Source organism: Xiphias gladius, chromosome 24 (genome assembly GCF_016859285.1).
Source record: "Xiphias gladius isolate SHS-SW01 ecotype Sanya breed wild chromosome 24, ASM1685928v1, whole genome shotgun sequence".
Lineage (NCBI taxonomy): Eukaryota > Metazoa > Chordata > Actinopteri > Istiophoriformes > Xiphiidae > Xiphias > Xiphias gladius.
In genome coordinates this window covers 9,880,690-9,903,029 of record NC_053423.1, presented here as the reverse complement: position 1 = coordinate 9,903,029, position 22,340 = coordinate 9,880,690, and the positions used below count along the sequence as shown (strand labels likewise).

Sequence of the window (22,340 nt, the reverse complement as noted above, 5' to 3'; positions counted from 1 at the left end):
CTTAGGGAAAGAATTTATTTAAATATTTTTTAGTAAAAAATTAATAGAGATCTTGTCAGTCTTAGAGACAATATCTACCTTCTCCTCGTAAGCATCCTCCGCATCCTCGGTGCTGCTCAGCATCCCGGAAGTTCAGCATCATCTGCTCTTTCAGGAGGAGACGCATCATCGTCAGAGCTTTGACAACAACGGGGACAGAGGCAAAAACATCGACCTGTCCGGCAGAACTTCACTCTTTTTTGCAAGTGGAATTCATATGAAAAGGGTACTCTTTCCATTTCAAGCTAAATAACGCCTGTAATTTTCGCCTCTTGTGTCTCTGAGATAATGTTTAGCTAGCTAGTGACTTGACACGACATGGCCTGTTCGCAAGCTAATGTTAGCTGCCTAGCCGCCGTAAATAAGATTATCCTCTGGCTAGCCAGGCCAGTTTTGCACGGCAGAGCTGTCCCGTAACGCCTTGGCATTTACGAAGTGTTGGTTGCTGTGGCTCAGGGTACAGACAATGTTATGTTATTTGGTTAGCTGAAGCCTCAGTTATATGACTTAGTCACTTCCACGTTCGTTTATCTCAGTCAGGATTCCAGGGTTGGGTCACATGGAAATGTAGGGAAGGGTGGTTTGTTTGTTTTTTTTTTAGCCTTGTTCTCATCCAGGGAAAGAGGAAGAGGACAGTGATGCAAAGCAGCTGCATCATTTGCCAGTAGCACACATTTACACTTGCTTCTTTCAACTCTTCTCACCGCCAACAAACCAAAGGCGTAGTTGGAGCAGTTTAAAGTCAACCTGCTGTAAGGTGCTTAGTAACTGCGGTGTGGTGGTGTCTTGGTAAATGGGTATACTGTGGCTTTCAGTGCCCTTAACTGCATCAACTAGGTACTCAGCTTGGTTAAAGAAGAACTCTGATTCTATACCTAAAGGGGTGCTCCCGCAATTTAGTATTGCTTTTTCATAAAGTTTGGTGACTTGCAAGAGACAACTTTTAAAAAGATTGGTTAAAATCAATGCCACAAAGATTTCCTGACTTTAAGTCCCTGGTATGTATCATGATCCAAAAATACACTGGACACTACATTTCCTGTAATGCATATTAAAAGGATCTTTCTGTAGTCTGTCACTGTCTGGTTAAAGCTCATATCCTTTACTCATCATGCCATCACCTCTTAGGACAAAGTACACAACTGTTTTCACAGGCTGGGTAGTTCCTTCTCACCATGACTAGTAAATTGAATTTGACAAGCAAAATCATGGGGTTCCCCCTAAAGTAAAAGTACAATACCACACTATAAAAATACTCAAATTACCAGTAAATGTCTGGCATTCAAAAACATTAATTTAGTCATCCATTTTGTCCTCCAGAAACCATGTGAGTTACAATTTTTGTTTTTATTCCCCCTTTTTGTTCCCTGACGAGGAAAGCGCTTGTCCCCCACACTTGTTGCTGTTTTAAGGCACTGCTTTAAAGGCTGAAGTCAGCCAACATAAGTCTTCTGTGCTCAGTAAATGCCACAGATTACATGAGAGATTATTCATCATAATTTGCTGCAGTTTATCTCTTTAAAATTAACATTGATATGTACCTTTGGCTACTTGCGGTAGATATAGAGTGCTGTAAATCACCATTGACAGAGATGAGTATACATCATTTATCTGTGTATACACACCACTATACACCTGCTTAATTATTGACTTCGCCCATACATACTTTCTGAGCTGGTGTAGGAACCTAAACTAGAGACTACAAATTAACAGTTTTTGGTTTTGTGTGTGTACATTATATATTTCCTTCACTCTTTTTTGTACACAACGTCTCTTTCTCTGCTGCTCTTCCCTTACAGACAAATGAAGTGACGAACAGGATATAATGTCATCATTCCAGGTGGTGGACTCGTCACCGGTCAGCAGCGTCAGCGTCATGGAAACGTCCAACTTTGCCCACGTCATCTTCCAGAATGTGGGGAAGAGTTTCCTGCCCCAGGCGCCCCTGGAGTGCCACTACACCCTGACCCCTTACATTAGACCCCACCCCAAAGACTGGGTGGGCATTTTCAAGGTACATCTCTCTCACTCACTCACTCACTCACTCACACACAGTAGCTGCTGTTACTCAGACAATCCTTCAAAGACATTACCCAGCGTAATCGATTAACGGCCATGCTTTGATTAATCTGAATCTTGTATGTTACAAAGAGATACTTACAGATTGCAACTGTTCCCATCCCATGACATAGGTGTTTTCGACATGGATTATGTGTAAGGGTTTTATTAATTGACCATAGGTTTGAACTTGGCACATTAACACATACGTACATCCGCCTTGACACTAATGCCTCAACTCTTCACTACATGCAGAAAACCTCACCACAAGCTTTAGTGTGGTTGCTCTGCATGCAAAAAGAGGAAGAGTGTACATGGTGGGCTGGTTACAGTAGTTCTCGCTGGGAGGAAAACATTTGGTGCTCTTTATGAACCACTCTGATTCTTATTAGGATCTCTTTTCCCCCCACTTCACTTGTTCGTTCCCCTCTGTCTTTCCATCAGTCTTTCCTGTGCTTCCTGCTAACCAACCTCCCCCTCCGCTCCGCTCTTTTATCAAGGCCATCAAATCTCACACATAATTAACAGGAAACGTGAACTAGGAAACTTAATGTCTCGTAAAGTCAAAAGACAAACATTTTATCGTTGTTTAAGAACTGACTTCAAATCCACCAGCTCATTTAAAAAAGAATAAAGATGCAGAGTTTATTTGGAAAAAGTCAATTGGAAAATGTAATTGTTTTATGCCACGCGAATGAAACCTGTTTGATGGTTAGTGCTTCATGTCAGGGAACAAGCAGACTACACTTCTTTAATCTTTTTGATGTACATGTCTGTCTTTTTATGTACTATAGAGATACTAATCTTATTTAGTTCTGTCAAAATATTGGCAATGTGTATTAGGATAAACTAATTTTACTAGTGATATTTTCTTTCTTTTGTCAATAGGGCATGTATAAACAGGTCAATATATATCTGTGCTTTTATAGATAATAATCACCTGTGATAGCCCTCTGGCTCTGCCATGGCCTGTAGGGTTGTGTATTGTCCTTGGTTACTGCTTGTGTTCTGTGTCTCCCTTCAGGTCCTGGTAGGCGGAGTTTACATTAGTGCAACTGTGTGCACCTGGCCAGTCCACCCAGAATTCATTTAGGATCAGCCATCCCCATTTCCTCTGTTTCACTCCATCGCTGAGCTCCCCCTTGCACCACATGGTTTCTTTTGTTTGGTTTGGTTTGGTTTAGTTGCACTTCTCTTTATTTTACACCATATAACACTACCTCTTCATACATTCATTCATTAATTCTGCCGAGCTACTGATTGACCATTTCATACATTTAGTTAATGTATTTTATTTCCATTTATGTAAATAAATGTGATTGCCTGTTCTTTCCAGTACAACTGTGTGCATTTCCTCCCTTTGTCATGGCCTAAGTGCAGGGTCGCGAAACACCCATTTTGATCATAATAGGAAATGAGCTGACACCACCATACAAAAGCTGATCAATCTTGTGGTTTGTCTTGGGTGTTCAGAAGCAATGATGTAAAAATCAAGAGGTCGCTGGATTAGTATGAAGGATTGATTAGATTTGACTTTTCCCACTGAGGACCGATGATCAATGTTGATGAAAATGTTAGTCTGTAATGTGAGTCTCTTTGCCTCCCAGAGGCAAAACCTTTGTGCAGAGATGACTCAGGGAGAGAGCATTCTCCCCTTCCCCTGCCACCTTTCACATCTATAGGCGTTACCTGTTTCAGAGAGAGAAAGAGACTGAGCAATAAAGCTGACTTACTGTGAGAATGACTCAGACTGCTCAGTGAGGCACTTCTAATTTAAGTTGTGCACAGACACCATCTAGTGGCTGAAAATGTTCATATTACAATAACAAGGATCCAAATAAAACAATCTTGCTCTTAGACAGTAGTGCTCTCAAACAATACTCACATGCATTGTGTACAGGGTAAACACCAACAGTGTACACTCTAATCAAGCTTGTCAAGTTTTCTGTTGTTTTACAGCACAGTGACTAATTTGCACATAGATCACTCATAAATTGAACATATATTTTTTTCCTTTATTTGTCCAGTGAAAGTTTTAATTTAGCTTGACACTCACACGCACGCACATACACAACTCACTAAAAAGCCCTGTGGAGGTTTTTTTGGTTGTGGCATGTTTGTTGGGTGGGCAGGGAGAAACCCGTTTTGTGAGTGTATAATTAAATTGTCATCGTACTGTTCCCTCACACCTTGGCAGAATGATTGATAGCTGCTTTGCCTGTGATTATTTTATAAAATCACTCTGTGTTGGAATGCCTCGCCATACGTAACTAGGTGTCAGTCAACTTCACTCTGCAATTAGCAAAATTATTTATGTCTCTTCTCTCTTAAGCAAACACACGTGAGCACACAAGCAAACTTGGCAAGAGTCCATGGCAGCCAAGCCTCTCACTGAGATACTGTTGGAGGTGGAAAGAATGTTCTTTGCCTAGGTTTCCACGCAGACCATTAACATTTGTTTGGAATAGCATTATACAGTACTCAGTGTAATGGGTTGATAAAGCAAACACTGCAATTATGTATCATGCATCAGCATTATCCAATCTGGACTTTTGACAAATGTTTTGAGTAGCTCAGTTGATTTACTATTGCCAGTTAAGTCTTCCAAGTGCTTTGTCAAATATCGGCATATTCTTAATTTTCCCTGGATTGTTTTTTGTTACTTAAATTCATTCAGTTGTTAATTTAATGTTTGTTGATTTCAAGTATTTAGCAGCAGAAATGGTCTTTTGGGAACCAGTTGAAAATTTATTATTCAATTTTTAAAATGTACTTGTGATTTGAAACTCAGCAAATGCGCGTTTAAAAAAAACACATCAAAGTGTATCATATAATTTCCTATGTAGGATAGTCAAGCAGCAGCCTAAACTTTAATATTATATGATCACTATGGACAAGGTACCTCTCGTGTGCCACTTTTCCTTTCATGTTTTCAAAATGTTAAAAAAGTCCCACAGTACCACAGGTGGTTGAGTTATCCACAGCTGAGGTGTAGTTATGTAACGTCACAAACATGTATCACACGTGTGTGTATGTGCGTGAGCAGCCTAGACAGGGAGAGCGTGCGGGTGTGCGTGACAGATTTACGACGCAGTACCCAAGTTATGATGTTCACAACTCCCTTTCATCATCTGTCACCTAACAACATATGAAATTCATGGAATTACATCTCCCTTGCCATTTTGTGTAAAATTTTCACCTTTTCCTCCCCTGTTCTTATGTCCTTACCCCCCCCCCCACAGATACACACACACAGACGCACACACACACACACACCTTTTCTCAATTCCACGTAGGGCGCTGTCTCACGAGTCTGCGCATGTGTGTACTTGCACACAAAGCTACCCACCCCATTCTCACACCTTCGCTGCCCCTCTTTTTTTTGTGAGCCCAAAAGGGGCAGGAAGTGAGGGGAGGAGGAGGTGTTTGGAAGAATGAGGGGGCATGGTTTTAAATGTTTCCATTCTTGCCTTGAACATTGTATGCAATCCTCCAGATTCTTTTATCAAGTGTTTTTTTGAAAAATGTCTTGCGAAAATGTCATCAGGTTGTTCATCATAAGTGTTAATGCAAAATAAGTTGGAAGTTTATGATTAGTCAACATCATATCTATCGCTGTACATTGCCCAGTGAGGCACTATTTTTTATAGTGAATCAACATGTCCATTTTTGTTTACATTGTCTCCTAAGGTGGGTTGGAGCACAGCCAGGGATTACTACACCTTCCTTTGGTCTCCTATGCCTGAAAACTACGAACCAGGAAGTACTGTGCACAGGACTGTGATGTTTCAAGGTACACACACACACACACACACACACACACACACAAAATTTGTAAACTACTATACAGACTCAGGGTACTCCAAAGTAACTCCTCCATTTTACGGCACGTATAAAAACCAGCACTTTTATTTAATAAGGGAACACAGCCGCAAACGGTGGCCTGGGACCTGAGCACCTCTCAAACCACACACACACACACACACCCTGCAAACTGGTTTTACTGGGCCAGGAACGGTCAGATATTACACAGTGAAAATATGAGCGCATGCTGTGGTGTGTCAGTAGTCAGTAAAAGCAGTTGGCTGCCGGATGTTCTGTACTTACTCCTCTGTTCCAGACAGCCAGGCCTAACACATCAGTAATGTGCTCCAGTGAGATCTCAAAGTGTAGCTATGGGCTGTTTAAAATGTTGGCATATATAAAAGATGTGTTACCTATCGAAACATTCAGTGTTTCCCGATAAATTTACTTGCTACTGTGCAATGGGAAAGGGTCGGTCACTCACTACTTTTCATGCAGTGTAGTATTTTTTCTCCATTTTGAAGCAGAACAGTTGTAGATATTGTAGGAATTTTTTGGCCAGGCCTACTTTAAATACTTCCTGACGAACTGAAATAAGTACTACTTGATGAAGTGAATATTAGATCAAATGAAAAACAAAAAGTAAATTTAACATGCCCACTCTTATCTCTTTCCACCATAGGGTATTATGTACCAAAATCTGACGGAGAGTTTTACCAGTTCTGTTATGTTACACATGCTGGTGACATCAGAGGAGCCAGCACACCCTTCCAGTTCAGGTCGGCCACGCCCACCGAAGAGCTGCTAACTGTTACCGAGGATGATAGCAACTCGGATATCCTGGTCGTCACCACAAAGACTGGCCTGCTAGAGGTAAGTAACACAAGTATAACATATTTCTTTTTCAGTTCTCTATCTTTCTGGGTCTTGATCCCCAATAAAAGGTCTCTATAGCAAGGCTGGACCTGACCGTGACCTCCGACCTCCTTGAGTAGGGGGAATAGAAGAGCCCAACTTCCCCGTTTGGCATTAATATACTATTAGATTATTATCCTTCTAGGCTTCCATAAAACAACACACAATGAATCATACAACTCAAACTGATTTTCATATAAAACTCTGATGCACAATGATGCATCTCGCAGCATTTACTCCTCGCCCTCTCTCCTGCTTTATAGCGAGTGGAGGAGGCGCAGCAGGAGCGCAGGGAGCTGCTGAAGGCCATGCGGCTCCTGCAGGAGGAGAAACAACAGCTGCAGGAGGAGCAGAAACGGCTGGCCAGGGAGAGGGAGCAGGAGAGGGAGACATGCTGCCTGCTGCGGACGCACAACCAGGTTGGAGAGAGGGTTGCGGGGACGTGATGGCAGAAAGGGGTGCATGTAGAGAGACATTATATATTTTCTGCACACACAGCATACATAATCATACTAACAACAGGATCTAGGATGACAGGATATAGTTAAAGTGTCTGTACATGCGTGTACATGATTAGAAAATTAATGTTTCTATTCAAAATATGTTTGAGCAACTTTGAAATTGATGAGGTATTTTCAGTGTGTTTGTGCATGTATGCAAGTGTGTGGGAGAGTGAGCGTAGACGGCTACCCTCTATGTGCACATGTGTGTGGAGCCGGTTCCTCACCAGTGATCACAGGTCTGAAAACTTCAAAGGCCCGAATTCATTAATAATCTGTGTCCATGTTTTAGAAACACACAAAGTGCCGCCTTGCGTGTGTGTGTGTGATCGTGTGTGTGATCGTGTGTGGGATCGTGTGTGTGTGTGTGCGCGTGCGCGCCCGTGCGTGTGCGTGCGCCCGCCCGTGCGTGCGTCTGTGCGTGTGCGTGCGTGTGTGTGCGTGCCAGTCTTTCTCTCCTCCTTTAACGATCTTACTCAGTGGGGCAGAACGGAATCGGGACGCAGTTTTCTCGGGCATCTGGCGTCAGGGACGGTGCCATCGCAACCACAGAGTGAACAAACATGACGTCAAACACACAAACACAGACACAAACGCTCATACACATGCACAAACTGCCCCCCTTCACTCTCACACTCGCATTCAGGTTCCGCACCACAGGGCCCCTCTAATGTGCATTCACACATGCGCAGGCGCGCACACACACACAAACACATTCATTATGCCACCCGCTTGCAAACCCTTTTAGTCTGTGTGTGGAATGAGAGGAGGGTAGTCCGCAAAACCGCCTGCCTGAAAAAAGAGCCCTGCCCAGCCTCAGGGACAAACACCACTCAGTCACGCGATACGGTGGCCACTGCTTTCTCACTGTCTATTTTCTCCCTGTCTGTCTCTCTGTCCCTGTCTTTCTCTCTCAGTTTTCAGTGATTTCTGTTCATAGTTGGTTTATTTGCAGGACAAGAAGATAAATTATTTTGTTCAAGCAAGGCAGATAAAAATACATTTAGAAACCTCCTATAAAATTAAATGAGAAAAATTAGTAAACCTCAGAATTGATTAAATTTACTTTGTCGCTCATGCCTTTTCCATTCACTCATTCACCAGGATTAGTCAGATTGCAGATTTTATTATTTTATGAGTTGCTCATTTGATAAGCAGTAGCTTGGCACACACGCCTAAAACTAGTCAACTCAAGGAACCTCAATGAAAGCAGAGAGGGGGGGTTGGCAGAGGAAGGGAGAGGTGAAACACTTAAACTTGCCAAGAGTTCAGTGAGTTTTAATCTAGTCTCTTATCGCCCCCTAGTGCAGCTCTCAGGGACCAGGCTCGGAGTAAGAGCAGGCTGCTTTGAGTTAGTCTGCTGCCCTTTTTACGAAGGACAACATCGCCATAAATTACGTGGTAATACACACACACACACACTGTTATTACCGTGCGGCTTTTCATTCAACAGGCATGTCCATCTGTAGATATATGACTCTTGTGAGTAGGTGTGTGTGTCTTTTGTAGGGCATTTACAGTAGGTGTGTTAGTTCAACTGGTGAAAATATCCTTTGAATTTAACATGAAAACATAAGTACATATTTTGTGGCTGCTAATTTTACGACTACACTTTTTATAAGGTCTTTATGCACTGCTAAAGTGCTTCCCAAACGCCAGCCATAAAAATCATACAGTAATCTACGCAGAGCCAAGCCTAGAGGGAGACAGGCCTGAGTATGCATTGGTGTGTGCGTGTGCACTGTATCTGTTTCGGATTGATGGCTGTATTCTGTGCTATGTGTCCGTCTCAATATGTCCTTGAATGTGTAGCTGTGTTTCCGTCCTCCTGAGTGTGTTGGTGAGTATATGTGTGCGCATGATGCAAATAGAGAGGAGGGTGTGTGCAAAGGTATGTTGTTTTGTCACAACCAATATTAGCTATGAAGGATTTCATGTCCTTCGCTGCTGATTAGCACCAAGTTCAAACAAGGAATTTCCTCAGCAGGCACACCACATGGAGAAAACAGACCTTACATGATTTGTTGTACGATAACAGGAATTTGGTTTTAGGAGTTCACTGATACTGGGCGGGTTCTCTCCTGCATGCATTCACCCCACACTGCTGCTGTGTGTCCAATTAAGGCTACTGAACATTTTAGTAACCTCAAATACTGAACGTGTGTTTTGCGTCCATCAAAAGGCTCACAAGTCGTTTTTCATAGCTGGTGATTTGTAATTGATAAGACTTTACAGATCCCCAGAGGGGACTTTCACATTTTATAGCTGCACTAGAAAATATGCTATAGAGGTAGGAAACAGAAAAAGCACGGAAAATGAAATAAAATAAAGAGATATTGTGATTCGAAGTTTAAAAGCTACATATATTATATGCGTTATAGTATCCTTTATAGTATGTACATGAGTTTTTGCAAATATCTCTGCAAATATACATGTGCTAAGATAATTAGTCCAGCAGTGTGAATGTAAAAGAAATTTCAACAAAAACTGAACACTATAACATTCATGAAAGTTCGATTTTTTGGGGGGGGCGTGCTTTTGTGATGGACTGCATTAGTTTTATATGGGTGTACCTAATAAAGTGTCAACTGAGTGTAGGTATAAATGATAAATACAATATGCATTAAACATATAAAAACAAATACAGCAGTGCAACATACAGTATCTAAGATATGCAATATGACAGTAGGTGCATGATTGTCATATTGCACGATATATTACCAGCTGTGATTAATCATGACTATTGCATAAGCTCCTGTCCAGCACTTTTTCTCCTCTGCCAAGTTCAGCCTGCTGATTCAGCTGCCATGATTCGCTGCAGTGCCTGTCAGTATGATCGTCAGCTGCCTCTCTGTCCCGTAGGAGCTCCTGCGCTCATCACAGGGCCTGTCAGAAGAGAGGGAGGAGGTGAGGAGGAGGCTCACAGAGGCCACAGACCGGGTCCGCCAGCTGGAGGAAGACCTGCTGGGAGTCACCCAGAGAGGCCTGCAAAAGGAGACGGAGCTCGATTGGTGAGTGGAGAACACCAGCACATGGCCATCAATCATTCAAACTCATCCATTTCTGTGAGGACGTGACTGCTTAAATAACTGTGTTTGAGGAGGATTTCTTGCCTGGCTTCTGTTTCCTCAACATCTTCATCAATCCATTCATCTGCATACGGTGGACAAATTTTGGAAAGCACAAACGAGGGCCTCAAAAATAGTCATTGGATCGAATCAGCACCACTCAAACAGTAGTCTCGGTAAAAATTACATTTCATAAGATTCATAAAGATATTTGATGAAGGGCTACTATGTTACTTAATGTTTCCATGCATGCGCACTCACAACCAAATACCTACAAAATTTAGCATAAAACAAACCCACCAAGAATGATTACACATTGCATAGAAATATGCCAGCCCAGCCTTTTGCCAAAACAGATTTTAGTTAGTTAGTTAGTTTGAGAGGTTGGCAGATGAAATTTTCAGAAACGTATTTTCATTATTTTTTGTCCCAGTCTGCGTGATCGTCTGAAGAAGCTGACAGTAGAGAGGGACAGTCTGGAGAGCCAACTGAAGAACGAGAAGGATGAGCGAGACCTCTACAAGGTGGGACAAAGCTCTCCATGGCTACAAGGCTGGATAAATGGAAAGGTTTATTTTGACTAACAAATCCTGTGGGATTTTGTCCCAATTCTGACCTTTGCATGCTGTCAAATGTTTAGGCTCACCTGCGCAGCACCGAGCTGGAGAACACTAAGCTGAGTGCAGAGCTGCAGATGTTGAAAGCAGTGGAGCTGAACCGGGAGGTGACCATTGCCCAGTTCCAGGAGGAGCTGGAGAGGCTCAGAGCCTGCGTTGCCCAGCGGGACAGCCTGGAGAAAGAGTTGCTGGCGCACAAGGCTGACAAGGTAGTACTGGTTGTTTGTATTATTGCTGCAAGCATTAAATTAAATAGATAGCTAAAGCGTAAACACGAGTAATAAATCTTTTGTCCATTTTCCTGTCTGAGCATCCACATTCATTACACGTCTACTGCTCCTATATCTGCACATCCTTTTACTAATATCAGTTAATCAGTGTATAAATTCCCTTTACATGTCTTCAGGCAGAGCTGGCCCGTGTGCGTGAGCAGCTCCGTCAGGCTGAGGAGCAGCTGCAGGCGTCCCGGCAGCAGGCCTCCCTGCTGGCCTCGGAGCTCCGTGACTCAGCCAGCACCCGTGACCACACAATGACTGAGCTGTACCGCGCCCGCTTGGAGGCTGACAAACTCCGTGCCAGTCTGGCTGACGCTCAGGCTGAGTGCCAGCGCATGGAGAGCCAGTTAGACCGCATGAGGACAACTGCACAGAAGGAAGTGGTCAGTCTGCCTTCCTTCATTTGAATCTCTCTGTCTTTCGCTTTCTGTAATGTGATAGGCTAGGACTGAGGGAATTCTGAAACTAAACATGGAAAGGACTTATCCCCAGGGAGCTATCATACTTTTCCGTTTTTATTTAGAGAGCAGCTTTTCATCTGAAAGTGAAGAAGTGAAGGTGAGCCGATGTAAGAAGGATGAAATGATAAAAAATTGACAGCTAGAGCATACCTACTTTATAAAGGAGTCCACAATTTTTTGAACTGATTAGTTGCAACAAAGAAGAGACTTGATTTAATGTACAATTGACAATTATCACACGTTTTAACAGAAGTGGAAAACAAACTTCTTGTGTCTAATCATATAAGTCCTATTTTTGTATTGCATCAACATGTCGCTTTCAATCAGATACAAATAAAAATACACAAATAATGGATCTTTTTTTATCGATTTTTTTTTTTTTTTTTTTTGTCTTGTTTTTATGTCCGTCTGTTTCAGGGTGTTGGGACCAGTGGGGAGGTGACACCTAGTATGGTGGTGGTGTCAGAGGCGGAGGCCGAACTGCAGAGGGAGGTGGAGGAGCTGAAGCTGCGTCTTCACATGGCTGCTGAACACTATAAGGAGAAGTACCGGGAGTGTCAGCGCCTGCGCAGGCAGGTTGCTAAACTGAACACGACTGAGCCGCAGGGGGTGAGCAACTGGATTTTGAGACTAAAAGACACGTCTGAAAAGAAATGTTACCTACAGATAGATTTACACCTAAAGGACTAGAAATTAGATTGTGTTGACTTTTATGATTCACGTTGCTTTGTGTCTGTTTGCAGGAGCCAAAGAGAAATGCATCCACTGAGACGACACAGGAGCCGCTGACCCCTAGTCCAGAATCACCCACAGCAGGTAAGCGTGCATAGAAACTGGCATTTGGATTCAGTTTTTTCACCAGCATTATCCTCAATAGACCATAATGCTTTGCAATTGCAAGACATAAATTTACTGTAAGAGATGCGGCTCACTTTTACACGGCTGAACAAAACTCTTTTTGTTTCTCTTACTATGCTATTACTATTGCTGTTTTCACCCGGACACCTCAACATGTACATCTTCAAACAACAAGATGATGCAGATTCTTTTGAAATTTTCAAATATCATTCTTGGAAATAGGAAATAAATAAAAGTAGAGGTAGATGAGATAGGGCAATGGAAAGTAGTAACACCAGCGTTTCCTTACCAATGATATAGGGAAAACAAAAAGTGATTATATTGAAATATCCATAATTAGCACTCCATAGTAACAATTAACACTTTAATCAATGTCAAGTTGACTATGTACATATTATGTGTTTTATACAGGGAATATAGCAACTGCAGTCCTACAAGAAGCAGCTGAGATGACAATCACCCCAGAACTCCATCACAAAGAACCCACATACGCCGACACACACATCAGCACAGAAAAGGCAGACAGGCAGAGAGACAGCATGCAGAAAGAGAGGGCCGAGGTGGATGGTGACGGCGAGGGCGAGGGAGAAGTGACCCGAATGGAAGACAATGAAAAAGAAGAGAAAGAAAAGGAGGAGAAGAAGGAGAGCCTGCCGGGGGAGAGCCTGAGGATGACGAGCTGGGTGGAGGTGGAGAACGAGAGGCCGAGTGCTGAGGAGAACGGCGAGGTGGAAAGTGCACTGAAGGCAGAGGAAGTGAGGGATGGTAAGGAGGACCAGGTGCTGCTGGAGTTGGAGGGGAGGAGCATGGGGGAGGCGGAGAAGGAGCAGACTCGCTCGGTGGAGGAGGAGCTAGCGATGATGGAGGAGAAGTGGAGGGAGCAGTGCGCGATCAACGAGACGCTCAAACAGCGGCTGGCCAATGAGGAGGAGCGATTCAGAGTAAGGCACACAATTACACGCAAACAATCCCCTCCGAGCTCAGAGAGTTGTGACTGTGAGGATGTTGGTTGAACTCCCCAGAGTGGCTGGAAATATGAGGTAACCCTCTCTCAATGGTCAGCAGTTGTGTACACGCCCTTGAGCAAGGCAGCTACTGCACCTCCAGTGCACACTCAGCAAAACATTTCCTGTGTAAATATAGGTAACATATATTTACAACAAGCATGCAAGAGTGTGGATGGGCATAAGTGACATAGTAGCAAGCAGTGTGGGCACAGATGTTTATGAACACAGTGCTGTGAGTGTGCAAAATTTGGGCTTTAACTCATAATTGTTTTCTATTGAACTACTAGGCTACTATATGCATGAACACATAGCCGCTGCGTCCACGCCACTCATGAGCCAGTGCGTGTAGTATGCGTGTGTATGTGTGACTCAATACAAGCACTTCAGCTTGTTGCGTCTATGTGGGCCTGATGCATTTTGCGTGCGAACCTCCGCGAAAGTACCAACTGGCTTTTAATCTCTATGAGTGAGTGTGTGCTTATCGGCGTTGTAAATAAGACTCTGCCCTGTCTTTGATAGAGTCTCCTGTCTGACGCAAGTGCCCCGGGCCCCGAGCCGCTCTTAATGGCCTCGGAGACTGACAAGAGAGGCATCCGCAGAACGTCATGCTTTACGGCTGTTTACATCAGCCACCCGGAGGATGGAGCGAGGGAGAGGAATAGACAGGGAGAGAGGAGTGGGAGGGGGGAGCACAGAAAGTCACTGTTGCAGACTCCCTTCACCTGAACTTAACCTGCTAATGCTGCGCCGTAAATTTATGAAAGACGGGGAGAGCGAGAGAGGACAAAGGGAGATGAAAGAGCATGGGGGGAGCGAAAGAACCTAACAGAATTTAAGACTGAAAAAAGAGGGATAGATGGACAGACATGAAGCAGAAACCGCGGGAGAGGAGGGAATTGGAACCTTTGTAATGGGATGAAATAAGAGAAGAGCAAGCAACTAGTCATGTAAACTATCCCACAGGGTCAGTCCTGTTAGAGAGTAAGAGATTTACTACGATCCCCAGGTCTGCTCCAGTCTGCCCTGGACCCACAGCATGTTTCTGTGGCTTTAGCTGTGTGTTTTACAGTAATCATCACACAATTGACACAGCTCCAAGTTAAATAAAATCCAATGACTCCTTCCTCTTGTGCATTTTTACTGATAATCCTCTTCCACTGATACAAATGGAGTGGAAATCCAAGCTGGGAGCAAGAAAAAGAGAAGAGGTTATTATCAGTGCCACCCCACCAAAACCCCACCAGGACGTTAGTCAAACAATACACTATACATGACAGAGAGCAAAGACAAATTCATGGTGTCCTGATAGACTCATTGTAAAAATACAAGAAAATATCACGAATCTTAAACAGTAGGAAAGTTAAAAGACCGGTGTTAAAAGAAAAGCTTTGTTTTTCTTAAGGAAATCTGATTGGTTATTGAAATGGATGCAATAATTTTATGGTACATTAGCATGAACTCTGCCCTGATGTTAGCGTTTTTTTTTTTTTTCTTCCTTTCATGTTTTCTGTCTGTAGGTGCAGATGGCAGAGCGAGCCAGTGAGGTGACGGAGCTGAAACGCGACCTTGCCCAGGCCCTTAGAGACAAGAAGCAGCTACAGGAGGTAAAGCATTATACATGTTCCTAGTACGGTATTGGGGCTTCTCAGCAGGCATTAGCTGTGTATAAATAAGCTACTACTGGACTGACTCTTCATAGTTCACACACTGCATTTTTTGTTTTGATAGTAATTATTACCTAAGGTTAGTTTGATTTTGTAAAAAGCTATAACCTATGTAAATTTCTCTCCCTACATAAAGCTACTGACTGCAGAAATCACACACTGTATGTAGATAATGTAGGCCTTCAGTTGAATTCCATAGAAATAACTTCCCATTTAGGTGCAGTGTCTGAACTCTTTTCTGTAGCTTTTCCTTCCCTTCTCCATACTGCCGACTACCCACTAATTAAAACATCTATACTTGCTTTTTTCGCCCATTGGTACAATGCCATTAGACAGTGCAAATGCCACACGACGTGTCTGTTTCACCTTCCCAACCTTGGTTTAAATGTTAAACCTGATAGCAGCGCACTAATGAAGTCATCAAGAGAGGAGGTCTGGGGGGAATAGTGAGAAGAAGGAGGGAGATAAAAGAGGGAGAGGGCGAGTGCTTCTATCAGCTAAGCTAGAGAAGAGGGAGCCAGAGTCTGACACCCATTACAGTAATGAGTAGGGTACTAATGCTCTCGTTTCAGATATAATCACAAAGGGCAGTAACAGTGTAGAGGGAAACTTAACTCAGAGCTGAGAGGACTTAACTCCCCGTGTGGTCCCGACAGTGAAAATGTGCTATGGAAACGCTGACTGAATTTCTTTCACACAGCTATCCTCATTAACCCCTCACACTTCAAAGACATAATAATGGTGGTTCTGCGCTTTTATTATTTACACATTAAGCATGCAAGTAAACTAATCAAAAACAGGGCAATCTAAACATGAGTGTTAAAGTGAAATCTGAAATACAGCAAATAGGGTGAAAAAAGCCATATTGAAATAAAGAAATGAATGAAAAATGCACTTAATGAAAATGCAATGATACAATATGTAATTTAGAAGAAGTGATGACTTAATGGCTTAATTTGACTGCTTAACTGAACAGCATAGAATAGTGAGTAACAGGAAATAACTGTTTAAATGGAAAATATGCAGTTTAGCCCAGTGAGGTACCATGATGCTCAGGGATGGGTGCTCTCTCTCCTCCAGGAGCTGCAGCGTTTTGTGTGCAGGCAGAGGGAGCAGGAGGCTGGTGTTCAGGGTGCCGAGGTCAGGCAGCCAATGGTGCTACGCTACCCCCTTCCCTACCCCCAGGACCCCTCCCCTCCACCGCTGGTGCCCCAGAGGCCCGCTGAGCTGCAGTACGGCAATCCCTACTCCACCGACAATGCAAGAGGTGGGAGGAATTCAAACTTTGACAAATCGTTCTTTCGTCCTCTGTGTGTCTCTGCACTCGCCTGTTCTCCCTCAGTTAAATTTGGCTGATGTTTGGTCAGGACAACAAGAGTTCCACATGTTACTGTTTTTCTAGACCGGGTAGATGTCGCTCTGTCTCCTGAGCACATTACCCGTCCACCGCCTGAAGCCCCTCCCTGCGCCCCTCCATGTGCGCCGCCGATCACACCTCAAAGCCCTGACCCCGGGGCACCTGGCTGGGACAGAGAGGTGGTCTGCATCCAGCCCTCTCGCAGCACGAGCCCCCCCGAGAGCCTGGAGCATCCATCAGAGGAGCCGCGAAATGTATGTAGATATAAACACACACATGCAGGACAGAAACGCGGCACACGAAAACATGGGCTGGTGGCAGGCAGGCAGACATTTTTAAATGGAAATTAGTTTGGAGTATCTGTATTGATTGCGTCTATAATGCACACATGAATAAAATCTGTGTTATTTTGACACAGTTAGTGTCAGTTAGTTTTCTTGATGAAAAGATTTTGTCAGTAAGTTGCATAGGCTATAATTTATAGCTGACAGCATCAGTTTGATCTCAGTATAACAGTGTGTGTGAATACTTTAAAGCGGCATAGAGGCATGACACACTAATTTTGATCACAGCCTTTCTTTCCCATCCAATGAATTCCTGTCATGGTAATCCCTTGCTTATTTCACGTCTGTCTCTGGAGTGCTCCTCTTCACTCAATGAAGGGAAATGCAGCTTGCCCTTAAAAGATGAAGCTTTGAACTCATTTGCATACGGCTCTAATTAAAGTCACTCCTTCAGAACTCAAGAGAGATGAAGATAACAAGGGCCAGGAGAGAGGAATTAAGAGAGATTTCGCATAGGGACAGAACTAAGATCAGTTAGTGTCTGTCGCATTATATCTTTGGTTGTTTGGGAGCAAACGTAACAGGGACCAGTGAGGAAGGCTAATCTCTAAATAGACACCTAACTTCACATGCATTATTGGTTCGGATCATGCTGTCAACCCATCTCCTTTTCTTTGTTTGCGCATGTATACAGCTCTGCGAGTGAAGAAATGGCCATCCTTTTCATAACGTGCTCGTGTTGTGTATCATAGGTTGCTGACGGGGCTCAGCCCCCCTGTGATCATCAGTCCAGTAGACGCAGTGAAGCCAGGAGCAGCTTCTGCTTTGACTCCAGGTAGCACACCTACTGGATTCACAAACATAAAAAATGATATTAGATTACAGTGCATTCAGAAAGTATTCAGACCCCTTCAATTTGTTCACATTTTGTAATGTTGCAGCCTTATGCTTAAATCATAAAAATCGTTTTTTTTCCCCTCATCAGCAAAAACATCATTTTAGGGAAAAAAAGAATTTTAGAAATCTTTGCAAATTTTGCAACCATTTCTAAAATTTTGTTTCCACTTTGTCGTTATGAGGTCCTGGGTGTAGACTGAGATAGAAAATGCATTTTTTTGATTTTAGCATAAGGCTGCAACCTGACATAAAGGGAAGGGGTCTGAATACTTTCTGAATGCACTGTAACTTGACTTTCACAATTAAGACATCGAAAGAAGGAAAAAAATTACACACGCAAACACAACATTGATTAAAAAAAACAGACACCAAGACAGTGGGGGTGGGTTTCCTTTTCCATGCATCTCGTGTGCTGGCGATGAGCAAAACAAGGCTAATATGAAAAGACCTGCAGAGTGGCTAACTGTCTCCATAAAGTGGGTAGGTGTCTGTTTTCATAATCGTGTAGGGCTGTAGTTAATGATTATTTAAATTATTGATTAATGTGCCAGTTAATTTCTTGATAAATCTAGTAATAATTTAGTCATGTGTACCCCAATGGATTATTTTAATTCCTATACATACAACATATATAAAATCATATGGCAAATACATACAGTACATCTAGAGACTTATAACTTCTAAAGACAGAAGAACACGTGAAGACAATGTTATGTGTCTAGTCTCTACCCCAGGTTCTTAAAGGGAGGAGTAGCACGAAATGCCAATAATTAAAACCAGGAGGTACAGTTGTTGCTAAATACCAGTGACTCAACAATTACTTTTGTAGGTGCTGAAATTACCAAGTATATTATTAGTTTTATTATGGTCTGTAGAGCAAATGGGTCCGCTGGATAGTCAAAGCACTCACTATTTCCGCTTCATAACGATGGAGGCCAGTGCTGCAGAGCCGTAGATTTTTCAAGAAAAGGGCTTCATTCTCAAGGCAAAAACACTCCATTGTTATATACAGTTTTTCTACCTCTGGTGATGTTTCTATTACATGTCTCTACTCTTGGCAAAGTGGACAGTATATGGGTTGGGGCTGAAACCAGGCTGTGTGGGCCAATCAAGGCCTGTCAGTATTAAATTTCCTACTGATTGCTGTGAGATGTTTTGTGTCGATGGACTAGGATACAGTTTTAGTTATAGACTCCGTGTAGTTTTGCTGTGCCGGCCTGTCTCAGACATCTAGTCCGCCCCAGCAGTAAATGCACCATATTAATGAACACATTCCCACTATACCTTTCAAACTACACTTAATCTCAGACATTTCTTTTTGTCCCACCCTTGTGTCCACCACTACCCTCACCCCCACCCCACACCCCTTTCCTCTCCCCAGTAATGATGTTCACAAGCGCTGCCCGCTATGCGAGGTGATCTTCCCGCCCCACTTTGAGCAGCGCAGCTTCGAGCAGCACGTTGAGAGCCACTGGAAGGTCTGCCCCGTCTGCTCCGAGCAGTTCCCCCTCAACTGTCAGCAGCAACTCTTCGAGAGGCATGTCCTCACGCACTTTGACGGCCACGTGCTCAACTTTGAGCAGATTGAATGAAGGATTTGGAGGGCAAACCCAGAATTCTGACATACTGTATGGGTAAATGTGTGTTGTCAGCTATTAGTTCATTTTAATTGGGGTTCGGTTAAGTTGTCTTGTTAATATACAATCATTAGCACTTTTTTGCAGTTGTAAAGGTTAGAAAGAATGTAGTTCTCTTCTGAAAGGAAGCAGAATTTGTGCTTCAGCGGCTACTCCACCAAGGTTTTGTTTGGTTGGGTAGCTTTCACCTTAGTGCACAGTGGGTAAAAGGATCGTTAACACTCGGGAACAGTACCGTGGTCCTTTACTTTTCTATCATTTTAATGCTTATCTTCCTGCTTCAAGGGACTAAAGCACCAGTGGAAGTGCATGCATTTATTCTGTGTTCAAAACAATTCAACACTACAAAATTACAGCTGTTCAAACGAAAAGAGTGAATTGTAGCAGGAGCTTTGACCCAGTGATTTGAAGAAAAAAAAAAACATTTTAGTATCTTAATGTCCCTCTTCTTTCACTACCCTGAATATTTCTTTACATTAGGTGGGATTCTCTTGTGATGAAGCAACCAAGAAAGCATTTCATCTTTTAATTGTCCACATGATTCAAAGCTTGGAAAGGCAGAAAAGATAAGAAAATGTTTTTTTTTTAAAGTGTAAATGCAGAGCGAGATCTGAATGTGATGTCTTTAAGACTCATTTGACTGTGTATATATAAGTGAAGAAGGGTGTGGTGGAGAAGCGATCTTTGATTTCTCCCGAGCTACTGTACGTATGATAGTGTATAGGGAACAAAGACGTCAAGATGGTTTGAACAAAAACAGCATCATGTTTTCATGTATCTGCACTAAATAAGGCTTTATTCTGAATGTACTGTACATATGAAAATAAGTATAAGTTGTGGAGAGACCTGTGAATTACTGTCGTGAACCTGCCTCCCTTCACTGTTACCTCCCTCATGTTTTAGTGATGAAAGAATGACGGACCAGTAATGTTTTACTTCCTGGTGTGCACTTTCTGGTCTTTGGTCGGTCAGTAAAAAAACTGGGCTGAGGGGTACTATACCATGTTTAAGGCAAATAGACTGCAGGACTCTGAGTTACAGACACTTTTATTGTTATGTACTTCCACATTTTAAAGTTAGAACTGTGAAACGTCATTACCTTGTGCGCAGCTCCATGTTAGCCCTCAAGAGTGAATGTCATTTATATGTCTCCCCACAGGGCTTCATACCAACGCTTGTCTATTTTCCTGTCACTACAAAGTAACTCCTGACAATGTTGTATTCAGGCTTTAAAAATTGCACATGCCCAGTAATCACAAGCAAATGTGTGTGTGTGTGTGTATATCATGTGTCTGATGCAGCCCTTTTCATGTGAGAATGTCTGGATGGTGGTTTAAGTGTGTACTGCAAAGATCTTTATGAATAAAGTGAGCTTGTCTAATGCATTTAACTAACTGTACTTTATTTGGGTTGAAAAGGAAACAAAGAACTCCCCCATCAATCTGAGCTAAAGAGCTTTTTACTTTATTTTGCTGTTTTTTTTTCTTTTTCAGTCATTTCCTGTTTACATTTAAGCAGCATCTCTTTTATGTAGAAAGACAGTTTGACATCATTTACAAGTCACTCTGCTCACAACCTGTTGTCCCCCCATACAAAAAGGAAACATTGGTCTCCACATTACATACGAAAATATAATTTAAAAGCACTTGACAACAGAAACACGTTACAATACATTCACTGTACACAGTATATTGAAATCCCTCCCTCATCCCCTCCTTCTGCACACAGCCTCCGCTCCTCCTTTCCCATTTGTGTAATACCGCAATTTGCCCCGTGTAAAGATCAAACTATTGCCATGGTGATGGTGGTGTCCAAGAAGCGGGGATGGTTTTACGAGTGTTTGACAGAGCTCAAATGGGAGACTCTCAGTCTCCCTCCATCTTGGCTTGTCTGCTCTGATCCTAGCCACAGACACTGTTCCCCTTACGCTGACAGGCAGGAATGAAGCGTTTCTATCGCACACAAACCATTATCTCAGGGTTACTTTCAGGGTAGCAAGTCCACAGATGTACTCTGAAACCGATACCAAGATTTTACAGATCTTGGTTCACTTATCGGTGCTTCAGAATAGACATCGTCGAAGACAGACGTCTTTCAGGCAACATTTGTGCTTGTTTGTTAGGTGGCACACTACTTGAAGGCAGTGTAAGCACAGGTGCATGGTGCTTACTATAATCTGAACAGGGTATTAAACAGAAATTATGGGGAGACCTGGGAGAACTGTTTCTTTAATGTCATTTTCTGGCATCTGCCTTGTAAAGAAAAACTGAGTGTTCGAAAGAGTCCCTTTGCCATGCTAACCCAGGGGGTTCAATGGCAATAGCAGCTTGGAGCACAGGAGGGTGTGTGCATGTAAGAGGTCACTGTACCCATCAAATGAGAGAAAGAGAAAAGCTCATGCTTTGAGCCTTCTGCTCAGAACTTTGTGCACCATCAGGGAAATGATGAATGTGTCTTGGCACGCGACGCTGCACTGCACCACTCTTGTTTTTCTAGAGGCAATGAAATATGAAATCCCAGTCGGGGGCAAAGAAACAAAAACAAAACATCATGACGCAACACCACCAGCCAGCCAGCGAGCCAGCGAGCCGGCCATCCTGCTCCACAGGAGTCGAACCAGCGGCCTGGCACAGAAACACACTGAATACAGTAACACTCTACAGGCTGATGACTTGGATACTGCTGAAAAAACACGCGCAGCACTCATACACATCACACACATCCATACATACAATGAACTGGAATGCTGTCTGTCTACAACACACACAAATGACAGGTTGTAGGTGGTAATCTCTTTCAAATACAAATCCACCCTCTTCTCTCACACGTTTTTTCCCCGTGTTACGATGAAGAAAGCATGTGGGAAGACATTCTGACGATGTACATCCACTCATCTGCA

The 22,340-nt window shown here is 43.0% G+C and overlaps 2 protein-coding genes across 6 annotated transcripts in view; one reads left to right on the top strand and one right to left on the bottom strand.

The window, feature by feature from the left end:
* The window catches only part of hibadha (3-hydroxyisobutyrate dehydrogenase a), a 30,001-nt gene extending 26,859 nt beyond the window's left edge, over positions 1-3,142 (bottom strand). The window contains exons 1-2 of one of the 3 annotated variants that reach the window (XM_040121252.1): positions 3,038-3,142; positions 79-142 (exon numbers count right to left, since the gene is read on the bottom strand). In XM_040121252.1, coding sequence (XP_039977186.1) covers positions 79-142 — 64 coding nt within the window. In that variant the 5' untranslated portion in view covers positions 3,038-3,142. Of the gene's footprint in view, positions 1-78; positions 189-3,037 lie in introns of those variants that run through there. The other 2 variants (XM_040121253.1, XM_040121250.1) reach the window with 2 other exon arrangements.
* tax1bp1a (Tax1 (human T-cell leukemia virus type I) binding protein 1a) lies at positions 49-20,818 on the top strand. 3 transcript variants are annotated; one of them, XM_040121248.1, is made up of 17 exons: positions 49-265; positions 1,880-2,053; positions 5,788-5,890; positions 6,584-6,774; positions 7,080-7,235; positions 10,179-10,327; positions 10,818-10,908; positions 11,025-11,210; positions 11,408-11,659; positions 12,155-12,346; positions 12,481-12,553; positions 13,007-13,536; positions 15,120-15,206; positions 16,347-16,533; positions 16,669-16,877; positions 17,660-17,742; positions 19,186-19,396. In XM_040121248.1, the coding sequence occupies exons 1-17, from the start codon at positions 257-259 to the stop codon at positions 19,394-19,396; spliced, it is 2,883 nt and encodes a 960-aa protein (XP_039977182.1). In that variant the 5' UTR covers positions 49-256. The 3 variants fall into 3 exon arrangements, with proteins under 3 accessions (XP_039977182.1, XP_039977181.1, XP_039977183.1); XM_040121247.1 differs by having other exon boundaries at positions 54-265; positions 1,839-2,053; positions 19,186-20,818; XM_040121249.1 differs by lacking the exon at positions 17,660-17,742 and having other exon boundaries at positions 54-265; positions 1,839-2,053; positions 19,186-19,274.
* The last annotated feature ends 1,522 nt before the right edge of the window (positions 20,819-22,340 follow it).

Coding starts and splice junctions, on each gene's coding strand:
- tax1bp1a (XM_040121247.1), top strand. CDS start 1,865: ATGTCATCATTCCAGGTGGTGGACTCGTCACCGGTCAGCAGCGTCAGC. Junction 2,054..5,787: donor ACTGGGTGGGCATTTTCAAG/GTACATCTCTCT, acceptor TTGTCTCCTAAG/GTGGGTTGGAGCACAGCCAG. Junction 16,534..16,668: donor CTCCACCGACAATGCAAGAG/GTGGGAGGAATT, acceptor CTGTTTTTCTAG/ACCGGGTAGATGTCGCTCTG.